This window comes from Chinchilla lanigera, unplaced genomic scaffold (assembly GCF_000276665.1).
Source record: "Chinchilla lanigera isolate Chin_1 unplaced genomic scaffold, ChiLan1.0 scaffold00053, whole genome shotgun sequence".
NCBI classification, from domain to species: domain Eukaryota; kingdom Metazoa; phylum Chordata; class Mammalia; order Rodentia; family Chinchillidae; genus Chinchilla; species Chinchilla lanigera.
In genome coordinates this window covers 13883084-13908923 of record NW_004955454.1, presented here as the reverse complement: position 1 = coordinate 13908923, position 25840 = coordinate 13883084, and the positions used below count along the sequence as shown (strand labels likewise).

General features: G+C 36.8%; 1 protein-coding gene across 1 annotated transcript in view; it reads right to left on the bottom strand.

Annotated features, from left to right (window-relative positions):
- Positions 1–25840, bottom strand: part of Rp1 (retinitis pigmentosa 1 (autosomal dominant)) — a gene marked incomplete in the record, with an annotated part of 300755 nt that overhangs the window by 173387 nt on the left and 101528 nt on the right. Inside the window, 3 exon segments of the mRNA XM_013520200.1 lie at positions 11529–11741; positions 15166–15342; positions 17622–17725. Coding sequence (XP_013375654.1) covers positions 11529–11741; positions 15166–15342; positions 17622–17725 — 494 coding nt within the window.

Genomic DNA, 25840 nt, shown 5'->3' with positions numbered 1-25840 from the left:
ATGTTTTCAAATGTACAGTGGCAAGCAGATTGGAACCAGTAATGCTTTTATTCAATTCTATTTCTTATTTTTTTAGATAACTTGATTTTTTATTTTTACTGATATTATGTAAAATAACAAGCAACTTTTCTGGAGATGTTAAAATGGATGATTTTAAACACAACTTACAAGATTTGCCTTTAACAAATAATAAGTTTTTATTGTCGGTTTTTCTTGACATTGCTACATTGTTCAGTATACAATTCCACCTTCGGGTTAGTATTTTCAACCGCATGGTAGTTGATAGTTTTAACTACTCTTAGCAACCAAGACTGAGGCATTGTTAAGTTTTTAAGGTATAGTCATACAACCAAATAGCATTTTACTGTGAATTCACCTTAAATCCCTTTAGAGACTGTAAACACACTTTACCATAACCTCTAAATACACGCAAACAAGAGAAATATTACTGTTCTATTTTCAAGAGCAATGTCAATCCAAAGTCTAGTGATTCCTGGTCAGATACATTGAAAGTGAAAAATGACATTTTCATTATTATGTATCAAATTGTACCTTAACAGCAAAAAAGCATATATTTTAAGAGAAAAGAGTCACTACCAAAATTGTAAATAGGGAATTTAAAGTCAGACCACCAAACCAATGAATCGTTAAACATTACAACATACAGAAAACACTACCATAGAAGTAGCAGAATTAAAATATAAATGATGAGTTTCCCATGGACATTCTTTTCTATAAAAGTACTAATGTAGAAGTTTAAAAGGCAATGTGATCTGGTCATGCTCGTACACACCTATAATTCCAGCTACTGGAACATCTTTTGGGAAGATACCCAGAAAAAAACAATAGCTAGGTTAAAAGGAATTTCTTTGAGAAATCTCCATACTGATTTAGAAAATGACTCTACTAGTTTACATTCTCATCAACAAGGGACATAGGACTGTTTCTTTCCCACTGCATCCACACCAGGATTTGTTACACTTTGATTTCTTGATGATTGTCTTTTTTTATGGTGTAAGATGAAATCTTAGCATTGCTTCAACTTGCAGTTCTCTAATAAACAGAGGTGTTGAATATTTTTTCATGTCTGTTGGCCACTTGAACCTCTTTCTGAATTTGTTGGAATACAATTTTCCATAGTAATTAGTAGTTAGTAACTATTTTCTGGATTTTAACAGTATTTATTGTGATTTTGCCTTTTTCATCTCTAATTGCATCAAATGAGCCCTTTCTCCCTTTCTTTCGGTTAAGGTTGGCTAAGGGTTTATCTACTTTGTTTATTCTTTCAAAGAATAAGCTCTTCAACTCACTGATATATATTTTTAGTCTTTGATTTCATTAATTTCTGCTCTGATTTTTATGATTTCCCTCTTTAACTTCAGTTTTTGGACTTGGATTATTGTTTCTCTAGTATCCTGAGCTTCCACATTAGGTTATTTATTTGAGTTCACTGTTTTCCTAATGTGAACATTGACTGCAATGAACTTCTCTTCTTAGGACTGCTTCCATTATGTCCCATAGGTTCCAGCATGTTGTACAAGCACTGCCATTTGCTTCTCCAGAAACTGTTTAATTTCTTCCTTGATTTCTTCTTTGACCTTCTGGATGTTCAGGAGTGTGTTATTAAATTTCCAAGTGCTTCTTCATTTTTCTGTGGTTTCACAGTGGTCTGATGCTAAACATGGGGTGATTTCCATTTTTTTATATTTATTTAAGCAGGCTTTGTGGACTAGTATGTGATTTATTTTGGAGAAAGTTCTATGTACTGCAAAGAAGAATGTATACTGTTTTACTGGGAAGAACATTCTGTAGGTAACTGTTAAATCCATATTTCATATGGTTCAATTCTGGTATTTTTTTATGGATTTCTGTATAGTTGATCTATCTGTTTCCAAAAGTGGGACATCAAGATCACCCACTATGACTGTGTTAGTATTTACTTCATTGTTTATGCCCAGCATTATAAAAATAGGTGCTCCAGTATCTGGTGCAAATATTTAAGAGTGCTACCACTCTGTACTGGATTAATCCTTTAACTAGTAGTAGCTAGTGACCTTTGTCTCTTATGATCAGTTTTAGCTTGAAGTTTAGTTTGACAGAGATTAAAATTGCTATCCTTGTTTGTTTGCAGGGTCCTAGCCCATGAAGTTGTTTTCCATCCTTTCATCTTTTTGACTATGATTACCTTTGGATTACATGAGTCTCCTGAATGCAACAGACTACTGGATTCTGGTTTTTGATCCAGTCTGACAATCTGCATCTTTAAGTGGAGAGTTAAACCCATTAGCATTGACAAACATTACTCAACAATTAATTCCTAACATTGTACCCTTGCCTGCTATTCTCTCTTTTCTTGCACATTCTTTTGATGATAATGTATGTGGATATCTTTTCAAATTTTTTATTAGTACATATTTGCTGTACATAGTGTCATATTCACTGTAGGGAATTTGTAGTCCAATTTCCCCTTGAGAGTTGGGGTCAATCACCCCTGGCAGGACTGTGATTACCTTTTTAGCTTGCTTTCTCACAGGCATAAAGATACATCATACATCTTATTCTCTTTTTCCCCATTCCCCTCTCCTCCTTTCAAACATTATTACTCTCCAACTTATAGAAGCTTTGTTTCCATTCTTTTCTTTCCATTCTTTGATCCCTTTTCCCTTCCTTCCCTTCACCTTCCTGCCTCTCCAGTCCCCTTCTCATGTGAACATGTTCTTCCTGCTTTCTAGTAGCCTCCATTTTGCTCCTTGTTGGCCCTTAGCGCTTCTACATAAGAGAAACAATGAGATCTTTAAATTTATGTGTCTTACTTCACTTAGAATTAGTTCTCCAGGTACATCTATTTACCCACAAATGACTCAAGCTTACCCTCCTTTATGGCAGTACTACTGTATTCCATTGCATATAAACACCACATTTTTTCTATCCATTCATCTGTTGATGGGCATTTGGGCTGTCTCCAAGACTTAGCTATTATAAATTGTGCTGCTATAAACAAAGATAGGCCTATATGACTGTGACATGATTCTTTTAACTTCAGAAAAATACCTAGAAGGGGAATAGGTAGATCATATGAAAGCTCTACTTTTAGTTTTTTGAGGAATCTCCACACTGATTTCCATAGTGGTTATACCAGTATACACTCCCACCAACAATAGAGAGGCGTTCCTTTTTCCCCACAGCCCCTCCAGCATTTGTTACTGGTTGATTTCTTGATGACAGCCATTCTTTCTGGAGCAAGATGGAATCTCAGTATTGTTTTAATTTGCATCTCTAATGATCATTGATATTGAACATTTTTTCATGTATCTATTTGTCATCTGTACTTCATCTGAGAAGTATGTATTCATTTCAGATGCCCGTTTTTGAATTGGGTCTTTCCATTTGGGGTCTGATTTCTTAGTTCTTTATATATTCTAGACATTAGTCCTTTGTCTGAGGAGTAACTGGTAAAAAAATTTTCCCATTCTGTGGGTTGTCTCTTACACTCTCCTGGTGGTTTCTTTGCTGTTCAAAAGCTTTTTAATTTGATGTGATTCTTTGTTGTATTTCCTGTGTGATAGGGATTTTGTTCATAAAGTCATTACCTACACCTATTTTTAAGAGTTTTACCTATTTGCCTTCCAGCAGATTGTTTCTGCTTTTATATTTATTCTTTGATCCATTTCAATTTTACTTTAGTATGTGGTGAGAGATATGCATCTAGGTTCAATCTTCAGCTTGTGAATAGTTTTCCCAGCACCATTTACTAAAGAGGGTATCTTTCTGCCAGTAAAGGTGTTTGGCTCTTTGTCACAGATAATGTAGCTGAGTGTGCTTAGAGTTGTATCAGAATCTTGTGACCCACTGATCACTGGGTCTGGTTTGTTTTTGTTGTTGCTGCAGGATTTTTTTACCAGTACTATGCTGTTTTTCTCATGGAAGCTTTGTAGTATAATTTCAAATTAAGGATTGTGATGCCCCCTGCCTTGTCCTTGTTGTCCAGAACTGCTTTTGCTACTCTGGGTCTCTTCCGCTTCCCTATGAATTTTAGGATTGTTTTCTCTAGTTCTGTGAGTTATGCTATGGTATTTTGAATGGGACTGCATTAAGCCTGGATAACAGTTTGGGAAATATCACCGATGGTTCGGCTGTCTAGAAAATGGGAAATTTTTCCATTTTCTGATATCCTCTTCAATCTCCTTTTTCACAATACAGTAGTTTTCATTGTAAAGGTTTTTCACTTTTTTGGTTACATTAATTCCTAATTATTTCATTTTTCTTGATGCTATTATAAAAGCATAATTTCCCTAATTTCTCAGTGAACCTGTTATTTGTGTATAGGAATGCTATTGATTTCTGAGTGTTGATTTTGTATCCTTGCTATGCTGTTGAGTGTGGTTATTAATTCTAGGACTCTTTTTGAGGAGTTTTTGTGATTTTCTATGTAAAGTATCATGTCAGCAGGAAATAATAATTTAACTTCTTCCTTTCCTGTCCTTTTGCATTTTATTTCTTTCTCTTGTCCAATTGCTCTGGCTAACGTTTCCAAAACAGTATTGAATAGAAGTGTTGATACTGAGTACTCCAGTCTTGTTCCTGAATTTAGAGTGAAAACTTTCAGTTTTTGACTATCTAGTATGATGTTGGCAGTTGGTTCATCATAAATAGTTTTTATCAGGTTGAGAAAAAGACCTTCTATTCCAACTTTCTATAGGGAGTTTTATCATGAATGTTTTGGATGTTACCAAATGCATTTCCTGTATCTTCAGAGATGATGGTATGATTTTTGTCCTAGATTCTGTCAATGTGGCATACTACATTTATTGACTTACATATGTTGAACCATCCCCGCATCCTTGGGATGAATCCTACTTGGCCATGGTGTATAATCTTCTTGATAATTGCTGCATTCTGGTTGCCAATATCTTACAGAAGATTTCTGCACCTGTGTTCAGTAAAGAAACTGGCCTGTAGTTCTCTTTTTTAGTTGGATCCTCCTCTGGTTTTGGTATCCAAAATGCTTGCTTCCAGGAATGAGTTAGGGAGTATTGTCTCTTTCCAACTTTCATTAAAGAGTTTGAGAAGTAGAGGCATTAGATCACTGAAGTTCTTGCAGAATTCAGCAGTGAATCCATCAGGAATGTAGGTTTTTGTTTGTTGGTAATTTTTTTAATCTTCAATTTCATTAACTGATATTGGATTATTTAGAATTTTTACATCTTCTGGATTCTGCTTTGGTAATTCATATATGTCTAGGAATCTGTCCATTTCTTCTGACTTTTTTATCTTATTAGAGTACAGGTTGTCAAAGTAGGTACTAATGATCTTTAGGAATTCAGCAGGATCTATTGTGATTTTATGCCTTTTCATTCCTAATTGCATGGATTTTGGTCTTTTCTTCTTTTGAAAAAGTTAGCTAAGGATTTCTCTATTTTATTTCATCTTTCAAAGAAATAACTCTTTGATTCATTGATTCTTTGTATTGTTTTCTTAGTCTCAATTGCATTAATTTCTGCTCTGATCTTTATAATTTCCTTCCTCATGGGAGGTTTGGGTTTAACTTGCTTTGTTTTTCTAAAACTTTAAGATTCAACATTAGGCTATTTATTTGAGCTCACTCCATTTTTCTGATGTGGAACTTACCACTATAAATTTCCCTCATAGGACTGCTTTCGTTGTGTCTCACAGATTCCAGTATATCATACTAGCATAATCATTTAACTGTAAAAACTTCTAATATCTCCTTTAATTTTTTCTGTGAGCCACTGGTTGTTCAGGGGAACATTATGTGATTTTGATGTGTTTATGTGGTTTTTGTGGTTTCTTTTGCCACTGATTTCCAATATCTTTGCACTATAATCTCATAATATGCATAGTATAATTTCAGTTCCTTTGCATTTACTTAAGCATGTTCTATGAGTTCATTATGTAGTCTATTTTGGAGAACACTCTGTGCTGCTGAGAATAATGTGCATTTTGTTGTCATTAGATGGAACACTCTGTAGATATCTACTGAGTCCATTTGTTCAAAGGTTTGGCTCCACTCTCATATTTCTTTGTTGACTTTTTTTTGTCTAGTTGATTTGTCTATTTGCAACAACAGAGTATTGAGGGCCCCCATTACAACTATACTAGTGCTATCTAAGTTTTCATATCCATTTGTGTTTGTTTTATATAGTTGTGTGCACCAATATTTGTTGCATATATATTTATGATTGTTACCTCTTCCTCTTCCTGTTCCTTAATAAGCATGTCCTGATCTTCTTATCTCTTCTAATCAGTCTTGGCTTGAAATCCACTTTATCTACAAATAGAATAGCTACCCCTCTTTTTTTCCAGGTTCCTGTTACATGAAGTACTGTTTTCCTCCTTTGACTTTCAGTCTATGCCTTTCTTTTTGAGTTAAATGTATTTCTTCTTTTTTTATTTTAAAGAGAAAAAAAAGACAAAAATAAAAAACAGTAAAAAGGATAAAGAATTTCAAAACACGGTGATAGGAAATTAATAATGGTTGTTATATTACATACTGTTATCCTCAAAGTAGTTGCTCAGATTATCGGATATAGGTATGCAAAATTGATTAAATGTGTTTCTTCTATGCAGCATATTGCTTGATCTTGTTTCCTGATCTATTCTGTCAATCTGTTTCTTTTGATGGGTGAATTGAGACCATTCAGATTGACCAGCATAACTGATAGGTAATTGACTTGTCCTTGTCAGCATATTATTTTCCTTTTGCTGATTCTCTTTCTTTCCTTCTATTTAATTGCTTACCTTGCTTGGTGGTTTTATTCTAAAGGGATCTTTGGGATTGTTCTCTTTGTTGTGTTTTTCTGATAGCCTTCCAGAACTTTTTAGAGTAAAAAAAGTTTGGTGCTCATGAATTTCTGTTGGTGTTGTTTATTGTGGAAGTATCTTATTTCTCCAACAATTTTGAAAGATAATTTTGTGGGGTTCATCAATCTGGGTTGAAGGCTGTTTTGTTTTGGGGCTTGAAATACTTCACTGCAAGCTCTCCTTGACTTAAGAGTTTGTGTTGAGAAGTCTCCTGTGATGCTGATGCGTTTTCCTTTATAAGTGATTTTGTTTTTCTCTAACAACCCTTAATATTCTGTTCTTATATTGAATTTCTGGAATTTTGACTATTACATTCTTTGGCATAGTTGCCTTGATGTAGGTATTTTTTTCTGACCATGGCTAATTAGAGTTCTATATGCCTCTTTTATGTCAATTTTTTTCCATGTTTGAGAGGTTTTCTGCTATTATTTCTATGAAAAGGTTTTTTTATGTTCTTTGTGATATCCTCTGAGCTTTTCATTGATTCCAATTAATCTTCTGTTATTCATCTTTGCATAGTCTAGCAGCAACAGGATTGACTTTATTGTGGTTCCTTTCTGTTTTTAAGTCTTTCATTTTATGATCGTTAACTCCAACCCTGTCTTTCCAGATCTGATATTCTATCTTCATATTAGTTGACTCTACTGCATATACTTTCAATAGAATTTTTAATCACCTAGATATCTGTTTGAATCTGTTTTATGGAATGCTGTTCTTTCCTACATTAAGTAGTCATTATTTCTATCACTTTCCTAAGCTCTTCTATTTTTTTTTTTTTACATCTGTATCTACTCTAGATTCACTAACCATGTCCATTATGGTCATCATATCTTTAATTATCTGTGTAATTATTTGTTTTGTTTTATTCTATTTTGTTTTCTAGAGTCTCAACCATTTGCTTTCTTACTTCTACTGCTATCATTTCAGAAAGTTCAGGTGGGTGGAATTTTATTTCTTCCATGCAAATACCCCCTGGATTTGTCTTGCATGAGCTGCTGATCTAGAGTTGTACCCAGCTTTCATATTTTCTCATTTTCTATTTTTTATTTGTTTTCTGCATTGATACTTGTAATTGCTTGTGATAGGTAGCTTTATTATTAATACTGAGATCTCTTTAGGAAATGACTACTCTTCAGAGATATCTTAAAGGAATAGCTGGCTTTCACCTTTAAGTCTGTCCCAAGATCCTGCCTCTTCTATTAGGAATGAGAGGTTACAGTCTGTTTAGCCTAGCATCCAGTTCTTTGGTATAGGACTGTAATACTGTTTATGTCCCCCAGACAACTTAGGTATTGGCATACAAGAAAGATTAGTTGATCACAACAATTATGCCACCTTAGCTAAAGTAGTAAATCATCAATAAAAATAGCATCAAACACAGCCTGGGAAATGACAAAGTGTGATAAGTAATAATTTGCCACTTTTAACCATATATACAAGATTTATAGTTATAACAAAATCTAAGACAAATCAGAAAATTATATACAATAATTATTCACTCAGTAGAGTAATTTTACCCTGAGGACAAAATTAAAACAGAAAAGAGGAAAAAACAGAGAAATAAAAAAACAAAGAGAGATTAGATGCAAGGTTGAAGGACAAAGAAAGATTACCCAAGCTCTAGGAAACTGGTGAAGAAGACAGGTGGGAAGGAAAGAATAAACAAAAAAAAGCAGAGACAAAACAAAGCAAAAAAGCCTACAATGTTCACCCTCATTAAAAAAAAAAGAAAAAGAAAACTAAGTAATAGATAAATAAATAAACCAAAACAAAGGGAAAAAACTGAAGAAGGAAGAGTGGGGCAGAGGAGAGGGAGAAAGAGGAGGAGAAGAGGAAAGAGAAAGAGGAGAGGAAAAAGGGAATGGAGAAGAGGAAGGAAGGGGAGGAGAAACGGGAGGACAGAGGTGGAAGAAGAGAAGTAGTAGTAGTTGTTGGTTTCTCCAGGGTTTCAAGCCTGTGATTATCTGCCAGGGTCTATAGTTTTGTGGAAGTGTCCAGTTCAAGATGTGACTCTTTTCTTGCTGACTGACAAAGGATGTGGTCAGAGCCCACATCTGCCCTGGATAATTCCCAGTAGGCTGGAGAAGGATTAGGACGGGGTGCTGGATAATCACCACAAACTGGCAGCAGGACTAGGATGTAGTGTTGGTTCCAGAACTTTCAAATCCACAGATTCAGGGTGAACCTTTAGTCCAGTATTGGGGTAGGGGCCTAAGCCATTTAGCTTATAACACTCTGGGTGTCTTCTGCTGGCCTGTTCATGGCTCCCTGACTATGGATGTCTTAAGATTGTTCCTTACCCAGTCACTGTGGTAGTTTAACACTGGAAAGCCTGAGATGAAGCTGACCCACAGCTGCTCTGAATCCTGGAATTAGCTGGCCCCTTCCTAAAATGAGGTCTGACCAAGCACACTTTCCAGGGGACATGGCAGTTGCTTGGACTAGAGTCACTCACCAGGTATTGGCAGCGCACAGCATCCACTGCTCTGTTCCAGTAGTGTGTTTCTCCCTGGAGGCCTCTGGAGTCACCCACTTTCACTGTGTCTGATCTTCCTTTCTCACACAATGAGCCAGGAGCCAGGGCAAAAGTACAGATTGCCCCTTCCTTTTTCTGTGTTGTGGTCTGTCTCTTCAGTCTTTCTGTAGGGTCCAATTTTTCCTTCAGGTCCTTCCTGAGTCTCAGGGATCCACCTCTCACTTTCTTTCCTTCCTCAAACTGTTATTTTCCAGTGTCTATATCTCCAGTGTTATCTTATGTTTTCCTTTCCTATTTTAAATGCATTTATCTCGTTTGACAAGGGAAGATAGAGGGTTAGGTAAGAAATGGAAAAACAAGAGAAACAGAATGGAGAGGACAGATGGTTAACACAAGCAAAGGTAGAAGAGACTGAGCAAGAACAGAAAATGAAACTAAAAAGCTTGAGAGGAAGAATTTTACAAGTGGGAGAAAAAAGTAAGAAGTAAGAAAATAGCATTGCTGTGGGAGCCACAGTTGAAAAAGCTAGATAGGGAAATAAGAGGGAGAGAACACAGACATCAACTAAACCAAAGCAAACAAAACAAAACAAAACACAGAAAATATCTGGCAGGATCTCAGTTCAAATACTCCAACAACAGAATGTATATGCAATTCATCTGACCACTTTGCCAAAACGCCTGTGTGTTCACACCATTCCCTTCTTGTTTTGTGTACTGATCAGATGCAGCCTCACTTTTCCTTTTCACTACAAAATGCACACAAATCTAGTCTCAGCAGCTCAACTCTGCTGGCTTGTAGGCAGAATCTGAATAAGCAACTCCTTCCCCACGGCAAGCATGATGGCAGAATCTGTGGGCACGTTCTCTAGCAGGCAAGGGACTACAGAGTTAGGGGCATGCTCGTGCTCTAGCGGAGGTCACCCGAGATCTGTGAACATGTTTACACATAACTGAGGAGTCTGAAGGAGATGGGAGCAGCTGTGGAACCACAGGAACCAGTGATTTACTCTCAGATGGGTGTCCACAGATCCTGCAGGACGGAAGTGCACACCCATGTGTATGCACAGTCCCTATTCACTCATTTATTCTTTCTCCATCCAGGGTAAGGTGAGGGGTCCTTGCCCTCAGGTAAGTGCTGGTGGGGAGTACACAGGACATGGCAGCGGCTGATGTGCAGGCCACAGGAATGAGCAATCCACCCTTAAGCAGTAGTCTATAGAGTCTGCAGAGTAGGGGTGTACATCCCTGTTCACACGTTCATCCTCCTGTGTCATAGTTACTTTTCTCTCATTGCAGAGACAAAATGTCTCACACCGAGAACTAAGGAAGGAAAGGCTTATTTAGATCACAGTGTATAGAGGTTTCAGTCCATATTCAGCTGGCTCCAAGGCAGAATGGCACACGGCAGACAGCAACAGTTCAGGCAGTGGAAAACAGCAAAAGCAATAGGAGCAAAAGGAGCCAGCTGAGTATGGACTGAAACCTCCACACACTGTGAGCTAAATAAACCTTTCCTTCCTTGATTTTGGGTGTTGGATATTTTCTCTCAGCAACAAGAAAAGTAACTAAGACAGTGCTCGGGTACTTTTCCACTTTGGACTGTTAGCATTAGTGCTGTTCCCTAAACACAGACACCCCAGTCTACAACAAGTCAGGAACGCAGAGGTTCAGGAAAGATTCAAGCTTTCCTCTCCCTGCCACCACCAAACATACGGGCAGATGTCACACTGTTGAGAGAAAAAGGGAGAACCTTGCATTTATTTTTTAAAAAATACACCTTAAACTGTCTCAAATAAGAACATGTAGAAAGATCACTGATATAAAGGTTAAATTTTATATATGCATTTAAACGTCATATAAGCACTCATATTACCCCACAGAACTAGAAATATGCAGAAGATGTTACCCTAGTTGCCTTCCACATATCCTCACTATGCTCAAGATATTAAAGAAAGGCTCCTAATGTTTAGAATTTAAACTTATTTCCTTAGTCAAGGTGCACTTTTCAGAAGGACCTTTTAGAGGGTCAGTTCTCTTGTTTCTCATACCAGCTATTCCCCACTTACAAAAAAACAACCAATTATGGGAAACTACCACATATAACATCAAATTCCAAAATGTTTGCAGGCAAAATTGAAAATCAGAACATTCATAAAAGTGTCATTTTCATGCCTATTACTAGCAAATATCTTAAACATCAGCTGAGAGAAATAAAATCATATGCTTACTGCTCCATCACACCGGCCATCCTTAATCCTTAGATACATCCGTGCTTTTTTCACACTTTCAAACATGCAAATCCCAGAGCTGATTTTATGCACTTTCCAGTACGATTTTTCAGACTGCTTTCCTGCTCCAGTGCAGGTCCCATCAGGCTGGGGACACAGGGCCTGACACAGGCTCGTAGCAAGCAGAACCACAGCACTGTTGTAGAACACTCCCTTCAAAGCAGTGAACAACAGAAAGAAAGGCAGGAAGTTAAGCATACATTCCGTTAGAGACATGGCTAGAGAATCAGTTGTCCTATAGAGGTCGCAGTTACCTGGATCTTATTAGGAGCTTGGTAGCTGAAAATAAGCAAAACAAAAAAATATACACACAGCTAAATAAAATTAACAGATTTACATCAATAATTACTGAGAGTGTAGGGTCAGCATCTGATGCTACGGAGTTTTTTTAAAGATTCATAGCCAGCTAATTCCGACTGTCACCTTGCGTGTATTAAGAGACGTCTGGAGAGGTGAGTGGACTCAGGGCTCTAACCGCACAGTGAGTGCGTCCGCAGCTGCGTGCTCAGTTAGGAAGCAGGTCTGGTGGAGGAAGCCACAACAAACCTCCACCCCTTTACACTGCAGATGTCAGGAATTTTGTATAAGCAATGGGAAAGCTGACCAATATCACACAAAACACAAGTATTTCTCTCAAAGAATTTACAATCACTATAAGCAAATAATTTTTATATTAATGTAAGCCAAAATAAAAAGAATGTGCTGTAAGAGTACCAAAATTATGGAATGCAATCTATGGACATGGATTAAATGTATGTGCATAGGAATTAAGTGAAATAAATCAGACTCAGGTGGGTAAACATCATATTGTCTCCTTGGTGTAGGAACCTGAAAGACTACATAAAACTCAAAATGTACAATAGATGATAGGAAAGGAAAAGAAATTGCTCAAAAGAAGGAATGACTGGGATGAGGGAAAGAAAAAAAAAGAAAGAAGGAATGCAAAATATAAATATATATGAACGGCTGCGATAACTGTATTGCTGATGTCTGATGGTGTACTGAAATGAACAGTTAATGATTACAAGGTTTTATGTTCTGATCGATTGTGCATGCTTGTGTGTGGTGGTCTGAGCAACTGATGTGAAGGTAACAATATGTGGAATTACAATGGTGAATTCCTACGATCTTGTCCAGTGAAACTGTATTATCTCTACTGTTTTATCGAAGAATTATTTTCTTATTCCCTATAATGGTTTGAGCAATCTTTCATTCTTACATCTGGTAATCTGAGCAATATAGTTGAGGATAGCAATGTGTGATATAACAATCACTGTTGATTCGTATTATTTTGTCTTGAGACTCTGTATCACTTTGAATGTTCTTGCTTTGATTTGTTTATGTTTGTGATACTGGTATGCTGCTACTGCTCTATTTATTTGTTTGTTTCTCATTTACTACTCTCTTTAAAATTAAAAAAAAATGAAATAAGGAATTAATAAAAAGAAAAGTAAACAACTAATATATACTGCAATAAATCCTATGCAATCATCAAGAGAACAACATAAAGTTATTGAAAATTCACTAAAAATACATTAACACTGTAGAGAAATGAAAAAAGGCAAACATATAAATCATAAAGGGTATAAATTCAATTGGTGTATATAAATAAGAAAAGGTAATCCATACTAGCAGTGAATAAACACTTAAATTAGGTGTTTATTCTTGTAGGCAGCTGTCTAAGATTTCCTCTTACAGGCCCACATTCAATACTTAGGATAGTGAAACGGGTTTTTCTCCTACCCTGCTCCAAGGTGTTGGGAACAAAGAACTTAACCTTACCCAGCGAAGTCTGGCCTTTGCCTCACCTTCCGAGAGATAATCTCTAAGCTCCTGGAGTTGACACACCTGATAGGAGTGTTTGCTCTCCTAATGGCTTCAGGCCAGCCAGAGAGTAATTATATGACTTAAAGTAGCGGGTTTTGGATCATAAGGTATCAAATAACCTCCTAAGAGGCTGGAGACTGAAATTATCCACGAAGACTGTGTGTTGGAACTCCAGTAAAGACTCCTGATACCGAGTTTGGGTGAACTTCCCTACTGACAGTACTTCCTCTGTATCACGCCACATCAGCGAGGAGAAAGTAACTCTGCCCTGACTGCACAGGCAGAAAACAACTAGAAGTTCCACATCTGCTGCTTTTCCTAGGCTCTGCCCTACGTGTGTCTTTGAGTAGCAAATTTTAATCTGTATTCTTTCTCCGTAATAAACCATAAGTATAATGATTTTCAATGATGCTTTGAACCCTCCCCGTGAATTACCAAGCCTTGAGAGTGGTCTCAGGAACCCCAGACTCTGCAACTGCTGTCAGAAATGAGGTGGTAGAACAGACCTTTGCCTCTAACTTCATGATCGACTTAAGTTTCACAGAAATAAAAACTGATACATTTTTGGGAAAAAGTTTGATGATGTCTCTAAAGTCTTAAAAGTTCCATATTTCAACCCTTAAATTCAGTTTCTAATTATTTAAGCTGAAATATAATAAAAGATATAGTCAAAGGTTAATGTTAAAGTATATTACAGCACCATGTGCACAAATATAAAATAAAAACAATGTTCAGGAATTTATAAATACAGGTATACATATATGAAATCCTCCTTGAATATTAAATAATATACTATGAGTTAAATTCTGAGGAAGATAATAATGTTAGGAAGTATGTATTATATAACAAGTATAATCCATTTATAAAGACAAGAGTTTGGTTTGAAACATGCTCTACCTTTTAATATCTATACTATAGTAGCCAAGGATTCATATATTCATATTCTCTCCCTCTCTCTCTTTCCTTCTTCTTCTCTCTTCACTGGACATTGAACCCAGAGCCTTTGCACACAGCTGCATTACCAGTCCATTTATTTTTTATTTTTTATTTTGAGACAGGGTATAAGTCATTAAACTGTCCACCTAGGCTCAAACTTGTGATCATCCTGCTTCAGCCTCCCAGAGTGCTCAGATTATAGACATGCACCATCACATCCAGCTCATTATGATTCTTCATATCACTGAAAATCTTTCCTTCACCTTTAAAATACAGGTATTTGTCAGTACTTTGTTGATGATTCAGTCTTATATGTGATAAAACTTTCAATAACATGTCTATAAATAGCCAATTGCATAAATTATAGCTATTATAATAACATGATAGTAATATTTTTAAGACAAATCCATAAACACATACCATAAAGAAAGAGACAAAAGCATTAGGAAATGACTACACCTGTTTAAAAATCACAGGATACAAACCCCAATTGTTAGAAAAGTTCAATATAGTCACTGGTTTGACACCAGAATGTAAGATTCTCTAACTTTTTAACTCAGAATCTCTCCATCCGAAGTTTTAACCTCCAGCTTCGGTTAGGTACAGGACATTATTCCCAGCACAGCTGCACTGCTACTAAAGCTGTGATCCCTGTTGCTTTTCAAAGTACGGGGAAACAACGGTAGCAGACATCAATGCCACCTAGTGGAAAGAGATCTGATTACTACAGTACGACTCGATTCAAAATTTTCCTCAATAAGGCAAAAGAAAGTTATTTAACAATATAAACTTTGATGATGAAACTCCTTTTTACCTTGACAAAAATCACAAATTCTCTTGAAAGTTCCGCATAGCCTGCTGCTGACGCATCAGCTATTCTGCCAAGGCGATTAAAAGCCACGGTGTGACCAGGAACCAGAGCTGACTCCAGAAGTGCAGAGCGGCCGGGCTGATAAAGCACCCGCAGCTCAGTGGGGGCTCCACCACCAGCCTAAAAGAAAATGTTAAAAAAGAAATCCAATTCCGAATTAGCAAGAGGAAACAATAAAATTGAAAATGTCCTGACATTATGTGTTTAATGTATGTAGGCTTGCTCCGGGCTATACAACCTTTGTGCCAATTACACACTCTCTTGCTTTTGTAACTGAATTGGCTTTATTCCCCAGCCTTATTGTCGGTGAACTGCTCCAAGGATTTTCTTCTCTTGATGTCTTCGAACCCACAGCAAAGCATGACTTATCAAAAACAGCTCCAGTGGCCAGATAATTTAATAAAATGTTTATGTGTATTTTATCGCTGTTTTCATTTAATCATTTTAGTCTTTCTAACTAGAAACTATTTGGGACTAAAAATTAAATATAACAAAAGTCCTACCTCATTCCTAGGTTTGTTTTCAAAAGACTAAATGAAATTGTGTAGATTATGCTATAGGGAAACAGTCCTGGTGCAGTGCAGTGTTGGAGGACTTGCCCACTTCCCATCAGTGTCCTAGGTGAGCAATAGGTACTCTGAATGGCCAGACTCATGAGCCTAGGTCTACCAGTTTCAGTAAAGTTCAACTGCTCAAGGAAGTAACAGTGCTGGGAAGTAACAGAGCTCTTCACCTTTAAGAAAACATATTATGCTTTATGAGTCCATCACAATGGTTAGTGTGGACCCAAACTATAGGGTGACCCAGATATCTGAGAACTCATACCAGGTGATATCTGTGTGAAACACAGTAAATCTCTTAATAACTAAGATGGAATCTCTCAACAACCTAGTGGGATAAATGACTTGGCTTAATGTGATTTTGGAAAAATATAAAATGGTAACTGGACACTGCTCTGACTCTTAATTTAGTATGTTCCCTATTAACTACGTTTAAATTATTAAGCATTTACTATGGCTTCTCTTATGTCTTATTAAGAACAGTGTACAGTGTAAATCCAGAGCAAAAGAGAAATGACTTCATTGAGAATACTTGACTGATTAATCCCTTAGCTTGAATATTATGTATAAAAGTATGTAAGCATTTTTTCAATTGTTATTATTTTCACTAAAGTTAAATAACATAAGTTAGAATCATTATGTAATATTATATAACATTAATGAGGAAGCTGTAGCATGAGTCAGATTGCTTTTGTTCAACTGTTGTCTCCACATTTACTACTTTGTGATCATGGCCAACTCAATCCACTTCTGTTAAATAGAGACATAATGGGTCTTCTTATAGAGTAGAAAGATTGTAAACTATAATATATATTGATTGTTACAGTTTCTTAGATGTCCCTCCATATCATAGGTGGGCCTTTTCTGAGGTGGTTCAATCTAGGGTATGTGATGCTGGGATCAACAATGTGAAGCTGGGATTGATTGAAGATGCAGTGCTAGGGTTAAGGGTGGCTGCACTACCCTAGATAAGAGTGCTACCAGCCCTAAGGGTGGTAGCCTGGATAGGATGTAAAGGACAGAAAAAGCCCTACTGGTGTCATTTGCACTTTTCACTTGCTCCTGGTGCTGCTGGTGCTGCTTGCTGCTCTGCTGCTTTCTGCCAGCCATGAACTGTTTCTCCTCTGTGATGCCCTCTGCCACACCTCCCTGCCTTGGAGCCAGTGAACTATGAACTGAAACCTCTGCAAACTGTGAGCTGCAATAAACCTTTTCTCCTTTAACCGTGGGTGTCATGTATTTTTTTCTCAGTGAAAAAAGTAACTGAGACACATATTAAGACAATTATTCTACGTGGTCTCATTTTTCAAAATCAACAACATACATGTGTTTGTTGGTTTGTTTTACATGCATTTTAAAGACATACTTTTACATATGAAAAGCTACTTTTCAAACCTAAAGTAGGCAACACAACATACTATCAGGCAAAATCATTGGAGGTTTCCCCCATAAATATGATCCCTAAAGGGGCCACAGAGAGCTCACATAGTCTCTTCTGAAAGTTCTTTTTTTTTTTTTTTTTTTTGGTACCGGGAATTGAAGTCACAACCTTGCGCTTGCCAGGCAGGCACTGTGCCACTGAGCTAAATCCCCAGCCCCTCTTCTGAAACTTCTTTAAAATTTTTAATGTTATTGGAGAATTGTTCTAAATTTAAGTTGCTGAAATCCAGAACCATTTATGTCTCAGAATATCAAAACTGAGTGAAACAGAAAAAGGTAAAAAATATAAACCAAAGAAAAATGTAAGTTGATAAACTTATAAAAGTACATTATATAAAAATATATCCTATGCAGATATAGTACTACTGATACACAGCGAAAAGAAAGTTTACTACTCACCATCCCAGTGACAGAGCCATTGTCAAGGGCAAGAGAAAAATGCCTTATCTCATGACTTTGAAAAATGCATATATTTCCTTTGTTGAAAATGACATCAAAGAGGCCTAGGGAATATTTTGTAAGTATTAACAAGTAATTCATGCTTTAAAGGGTTTTTCTCTTATTCAGTTATACATCTAAATCTCCTGATAATATATTTTATGTTTAAATTAAATGTTTGCTATTAATCAAAAGGTAAAATGACTTACCTACACATGTTCAATTTATAAAATTTTGTAATATAATGACTTTTGCTCCAGAGGTATATTAGAATAAAATGATTCTTTAAATTGGTGATTCTTTGAGCCATGACTTACTTCTTGATGAACAGATGAAGTCTGTCTCTGTGGGTTGTATGTATATGTGTATACATACACTCTGTGTATACACACATATGATAAAGAGTGTGATATAAAATGTATAATTTACATTCTAGGTTTGTAGAGTGATTTCATCATAAAAATTAGATTTTCTAAAATGAACATATCCCTCCTTTCTTACAATTGTCAACATAGCCCATTTTACATTAACACAAAAATTTGAGCCTAGTCAATCCATATTAAATGAAGTATTATTGGTGTTATTAATTTAGGTTCCCAAATCCCAATTTTTATATAAGTAGTGCATGCTGATTGTGCCACTGGAGCTTCTAAAATCCTGAATTTTACCATGGAATTACCCATATATTTGCTTTTAATTATTCACCTTATCATATGTGTATATTCATCTAGTATTAAAAAATATAATTTATGAATTCCCCCTTCATATTTTTATTCCAATTAACTACATGGGCAAACACTTTTAATAAAAAAAAGTCTAATGTAGAGTATAATTACAGACCTCCAAATATAAAAAGATTTCACTATATATTTAATAATTTTATATTCATTTAAAGTTATTTCTCAAGTGAAAGATATGAAAATCATTTCAAAAGACTTCCAAATGGACAGCTTTCCGCCTCACTAATCTCTAATTTGTCCGGTAAAATGCATCTTATAGTGAAGAATTAAGGGCCTTCACAAAACTAAATCATGGTTATGAGTAATGAGTAATTAGATAATCCTGGGCGTTGTGGTGCTACTGTAATGAGGAAAGAACTAAGAGGCAGAAATTTGCACTTAAGAGTCTCATACTGACTTGTTAGGTAAACCTGGACAAATCACACTGTAGGCATTTCAATTGCTTCATCGAATAAGGGCAGGAATTCCCAAAGCAACGTTGTGCAGATGACCAACTCATCATGTGAACTAATGAATTAATGATGGAAGAGTCTGAAAACTATGGGACTATTACTGCAAGTGTGCTAAAAATAACTGCCATGATTTAATTCAATCTTCCACTTGAGCTAAAGAACTCATAAATGCCAAAACCTAAATCCGTAAAACTATCAAGGCATTATATTTGTTTTCATTTTGTTTTTAAAATTATTACAAGGATTTTATTCCCCAATTTTGTGTTAAAACAGCTTTATTGAGATATGATTCATATACAATACAATCCACCCATTTAAAGTATACAATCCAATGGTTTTTAGTATGTTCACAAAGTTAAGCCACTGTTAACTACATTCAATTTCAGAACATTTCTATCATCCTAGAAAGAAATTTCATTGTTATGGCTTGTATCTAGATGTTGCCACAAAGCCTCATGTGCTCATAGGTGCATCTTTTTGGAGCTGACTGGATCTAAGACGTGTGATACTGGGATTACGAATGTGTGGTATCACTTAGTCCACTGGTTGGAATTAGCATATTCTGGGTGTGGATAATGGAAGCCCCAACCCATGTGCATGCAGCACCAATCAACAGGTTTATAGCCTGGACAGAATATAAAGAGCGAGAGGGAAGGAAGGCTTGCTGCTGCCGCTGCTGCTGCTGCTGCTTCTTCTTCTGTTGCTGCTGCTGCTGCTGCCGCCTGCTGCTTGGTGCCTCCTGCCTCCCCTGTCCTGGACTCCTATACCATGCTGCGCTGCCCTGCCCTGGAGCCAGCTACTTATGGACTGAAACCTCTACCAACTGTGAGCTAAAATAAACCTTTCCTCCTTTAACTTCAGATGTCGGTATTCTGTATCAGCAATGAGAAAATTATCTAAGACAATTATCATTAGCAGTCATTCTCCCCTCCTATTTGAACCACCCCCTCCAAAGCCCTATCTCCACGTAATCACTTAAATGTCTCTATTTGCCTAGTCTAGACATTTTTTCTTTCTAATACATTTATATATCCTTTGATCAACATCTCCATGTCTCTCACTCCCCTCTAACCACCCAGGCATCAGGCAACACCATTCTACTCTGTCCTTCTATGGAATCAGCTTTTCTAGATTCCAGGGGATTCTTTCTATGCCAGGCTTACTGCACCTAACATTATGTTCTCCCGGTTCTGTTTTTAAGATTTGGAGGAACCACCATACTTTCTATAACAGCTGCAGTAATTTACATTTCTACAACTTGTATAAGTTTCCTTTTCTACACATCTTTACTCATACTTGTTATCTTTTGTCCTTTTTATAACAGCCATTCTAACAGTTATGAGGTGGTACCTTACTGTGGTTTGGATTTGCACTTCTCTGATGATTAGTGTGGTGGATTGACAACCGGTGGTCAACGTATAACCCCCAGCTGAACTGAGTAAGCATGATGCTGGGTGTGGGAGGCCCACCTGGGGACTGCTGCCAGCAGCATAAAAGGCAGAACCAGAGAAGAAGAAAGGCTCTTGGGAGCTGAGAGAAGCTGTAAGGAGTTGTTGGTTCTTTTGGAGGACTTTGTCATGCTGGCTTTCCTGATGAACTCGGCTGTTCCCATTGTCCAAGGAGCTCAGGACCTTGTTGGCACTGAGAATAGCTCTGGTCCTCATTTTGAGCATCATTCCTGGCTCCAGAAGGGAAGATGGTGCACTGCTCAGTCTCCTGGAGCAGCTTGCTGCATTGGCTTTCCTGATGGGAACTCAGCTGTCCTGATCATCGGAGGAGCTCGGGACCTCACTGTTGCTGAGGATGGCTGTGGTACCTTTCAGGGGAGCTCTAGTTCCTCTGAGCATTGCTTCCTGGCTCCAGTGCAGACCCCTCAGCCTGCTAGCATAGATGCTTCATCCTGCTGGCGCAGATTTTCTAGATTCCACCACTAACCTTTGGGCCTTCGCAGCGCAGATCCATGAAACAGGCCTGCATGAGATATTATTATGGGCTCTGGGCTTCCAGTTGGATTCGTGGGAAGCACTGTTATGAGCTCTAGGTCTTCAGCTGGACCCATGTAGGACATTATCGCGGGATCCAGGCCTTCAGCTGGGTTCTTTGGCCTCTAGTGTAGGGACAAATTTCTGCACTCTCTCGTATATGATTGTTTGGGTATTATAAATAATCTTATAAAATGTGTCCTGTATTATATTGTTCCCCTTGCAATATCCCCCAAACCATGACAATTAATAATTTTGAGCATATTTTCATATACTTCTTGGTCATTTGCAAGTTTTCTTTAAAAACATGTGTATTCAGACATTTTACACACTTACAAATAGGGTTATTTTTTCTTGTTATTGAGTTTCTTGTATATTTTGGATATCAACTCCCTATCACATATAGCTTACAAATATTTTCTTCCATTCTGTACATTATGTCTTTATTGTTTTCTTCTCTATATAAGAGCTTTAGAGTTTGATCCAGTTTCATTTGTCTGGTCTTGATTCTGTTGCCTTTGCTTTTGAGGTCATATTCAAAAATTCACACAGCTTTTCAGGAACATGTTGTTTAACTTCTGTGCATTTAAAGTTCCTCAAGTGCTTCCTGTTAGAGTTCTAGATTTACATCACATGGTCAGAAAAGATACTTGTTTGGTTTTTTGGGTTTGTTTTTGTTTTTGTTTTTGTTTTTGTCTTTTTGAGAGAGCGTCTCGATAGGCAGCTCAGGCTGGCCTTGAGCTCACTTTGTAGCCCAGGCTGGTCTCGAACTCGCAACAATCCTCCTGCCTCAGCCTCCCGAGTGCTGAGATTACAGGCGTGCACCACCACACCTGGCTTGATATTATTTTTTGTCTTCATAAATTTTTAAGCCTTCTTTGACTTCTTTTAAGGCCTCACATATGGTGGTTTATCCTGGAGAATGTTAGGAAGAATATATATCCTGTAGCTACTGAATGGATGGTTCTGTAAATGCCTGTCAGGCCCATTTGGTCTAGAAGGCAGTTAAACGTGATGCTTCTTTATTGATTTTCTGTCTGGATAATCTGAATATTGCTGAACATTGCTGGACACTGAAGCACCCTACTATTACTGTATTGCAAGCTATCTCTCCTTTTAGAACTAATATTTAATTTATATATTTTGGTCCTTCAATGTTGAATAGACACATAGGATGACGTGTCAACAACAGAAATAGTCTGAAAAATGTGTCAGTAGATGAAGCCATCACAGTTCAAACATCACAGGGTGCACACATACAAACTGCTCCACATGACCTCAAAGCAATCAAGAGCTATGGTAAATACAACACGTATAAGGCTGTATCAGCACAACACAGCATAGGATTTTTTACCTTAATAAACAGAAGGATTACACTCCAAAATAATAAAAATTTAATACATAAACTCATAAGATAGTTTAACAAATATTATACACCACCCCTAATTGTACATGCTGTGCTTATGTAAGAATGGCAGTGCAGCAGGCTTGTTTAGAACAGCATCACTACAAACACAAGAGTAATGCACTGTGCTAGGATGTTACACTATTACAATGACTACAGGGTCAATAGATCAGAATTTTCCCTCTCCATCATAATTTCATGGGACCACTATTATATACGTGATGATCAAAATGCTATGCAGCACACGTGTATTTACAACTTTTATATCCTCTTTACCGTTACGTAATGACTTCATCTCTTTAGTTTTTGACTTAAGGTCTGTTTTATTGACTATAACTATGCTGCACACTTTTGGTTTCCACTTGCACAGAATATTTTTCCTTATTGCTTCACTTCCAGTTGGTGTGTCCTTTCAAGCGAAGTAAGTCTCCTGCAGGCAGCACATAGTTCGGTGTTATTGTTTTTCTCCATCCAGTCATTTTATATCCTTTAATTGGAAAATTTAATCCATTTTTATTGATGGGTAAAAATTGTACTTGAACTATTTTTTAAAATTCTTTTCTGGTTGTTTTGTAAACTTTGTTCTTTTCTCTCTTCTTGTGTATCTTTATCATCTGCTAATTTTCTGTAATGTAATGTTAAGCTTTGATTCCTCTTTCCCATTTGTGTATCTGTTGTGATTTTTTTCTTTATAGTTACCATAGGACTTACTTTTAAAAATCTTAAAATAGTCTATTTTAACATTGGTATTATATAAACACTATAGACTTTTAATCTCCCTACAATTATACTTTGTTGCCTTAATTTACATCTTTTTAGATTACGTACTCCTTCACAATCTAACAGTAGCTATACCAGTAGTTATTGGTGACCATTTTAACTTTCACATCAGAGACATGAAAGACTTGTCTATCACCATTATAGTAATGCAGTATTCTGAACCTGATTTTAAATTTACCTCTGTTGGGGCTGAGGATTTAGCTCAGCGGCAAAGTGCCCGCCTGGCAAGCACAAGGTCATGAGTTTGGTTCCTGGTACTGGAGAAAAAAACCAAAAAAAAATAAAAATAAAAATAAATTTACCTCTGTTGGTGATTTTTATACCTTCATATGTATTCAATATTATTTTATCTGTTTGGTAAAGACATAATGTATAAAATCATAATTTTTTAGATATTTCACTAAAAATTTCTCTTTTAAAAGTATATCAAAATATAAAATACAAGTTTATGAAGGAATGTCTATTTATCTGCTTATTCCATGCTGCTTGTCCTATCCTTAGGACTATCTAGTCCACAGTAAGTATTTTATAAATATTTGTTGAATAAATGAATTCCTACTTCTGAGAAAAAAATATTTAAGGGCCCTGTTTGAGAAATTTAACACAGTAGAGAATGTGCTTGGATATGAAAGCTTACTATAATGATTTCTAATTTAAAATAGGTATTAGGAACAGAACCTTTTCCAGTAAAATTATAATTAGGTCAGTGTAATAAATGATATGCTCAGTAGTTTAAAATCTTTCCAATAAAATATATAATTTTTGAGTGACTCAATAATACTTTCATGAGCCTCTGAAGTTTGTTTTTGTTTGTTTTTTGTCTTTGTGAGACAGGGTCTCTCTATGTAGTTCAGGCTAGACTTGAACTCACTGTGTAGCCAGGCTGGTCTCAAATTCATAATGATCCTCCTGCCTCAGGCTCCTGAGGGCTGGGATTACAGGCATGCGCCACCATGCCCGGCTGGGCCCCTGAAGTTCTACAGGGCACAGTTTGACAAAAAAAATGGTAAGGGAAAGAACAGCACTATGTAAATGAACAGATTAAAATTAAGATGAAAACATGTGAACAATCTGCAGCCATAAAAAGAAACATTATCTAAATTTAGACAGACCTTCCTTAGAACACACTGACCCTCCATTAGAAGCCATATAAACTTCTACACCTCTCCACTGAAACTCCGAACAACTGTGCCCCAACTGTTCCGTTAGGTAAAAACAAAAGGTGTTTCTTTCTCTGATTTTCTTCCACACATCAAGTCTGGCCTGCACTTAGCTACTCAGTGTTGTTTCTACGTCCTTCAACTCCGCACGTGGCTGCCTCCTACTGACGGGAGGCGGGAGGAAGCTGCCCTTAGACGCATGCCTGGGCCTTATTCCCCTGGCCCTTTTATGGGAGGCAAATGGGAGCTGTGGGAGGGTTATTACTTCCATTATCAAACACAGCAGACGGCTTTAGATTGCTAGCAGACTTCTAATATGAGGTGATAGTGTTGTGGAGGTGGGTAACGTATTTAAAATCTTTTTTATAGTTTATAGCTTAATCATGAAACTAAGCACTTTCAACATGTTGCAAGTACAGGAGTACACAACATTTGAATCTAATGTTGGATTTATTTTGAGATTTTAAATTGAGAAATTCAGCAGTTAGTGATATAAAACTGCCTTAATTTGCTGCAGATGAGTAAAATATGTTCATCTTCCATTATATGCTCTAAGGAAAAGTGACTCGCCATATGCCCTTCCAATTGGATGGCAATTGGATGTCATTCCAAAACACCTCTTCTATCACATTTCCCTGACATTTCTTTCTCTATTCATACACTGAAGTTGTCAGTAAAGAGGGCTGAATCAGGCAATATCCAATCCACAGCTCATTCATTCCAATCTAAAACAAAGGAAGTCCTTCAAAACTGTCTCAGGAAATAAAAGGGTAAGATTAACTGTTTCTTGATTTCAGAGATGTGTAGTTAAAATACAGTAATAGCAGAGCAAAAACACAGTGGCCAATATAGTTAGTTTTAAAATGAACTTTTTTCAGATAATTTTTAAAGCCTAAGTACCAGACAGAGAAAATAATTACAACTCTTCTCATCATGTATATGAAATAGGGTTTTAAACTGTTAATAAGTCACTAGCAATGATCTAAGAATTCCATTAGTACCAAGTAGACAGATAAGGAGACAAAAAATATTCAAAGAGGTGGCAAGTTCTGGAACTGGCAATGCTTTTCTTTCTTCAATAGGAATTGCAGAATGACCATCCCAAGACCATTGTTTTAAAGTTGTAGCATGGGGGAAAGGGTATTACCTTCCTCAGAAAACTGTGCAAATTATTCATAAAACACCAATTAAAAATTCAGAAAAGTTGGTCCTGAAACCTTTAAAAAGACTTAAGAAGTCTTATCTACTATGAAGCAAATTTCTTTGGATTTTCACTGCAAGCCAAGCATAGTGGCACACACCTGCCATCCCAGCACTCTGACAGACTAAGGCAGGAAGATCACAAATTTGAGCCCAACTTGGCAACTTAGCAACCCTGCAAGACCCTGTCTCAAAAATTTAAAAAGGTCTGGAGCTATCACTTAATATGAAGATTCGATCTCCAGTATAAAACAAAAAACAAGATCATTATTCTACTAAATAAAGACAATTATCCTGCATACAGTGGAAAATTCATGAATCTCTTCCCCAAGTCTCAATAATTCCAACATCTGAGCCCCCCGCGCCTTGCGCCCAGGCAGCGAGTTCTCCTGGAGCGGCAGGGCTCCTGGGTCCGAGTGTGGGCCGGACTCATACCACCGCGATTCCCAGCCGAAAAGCGC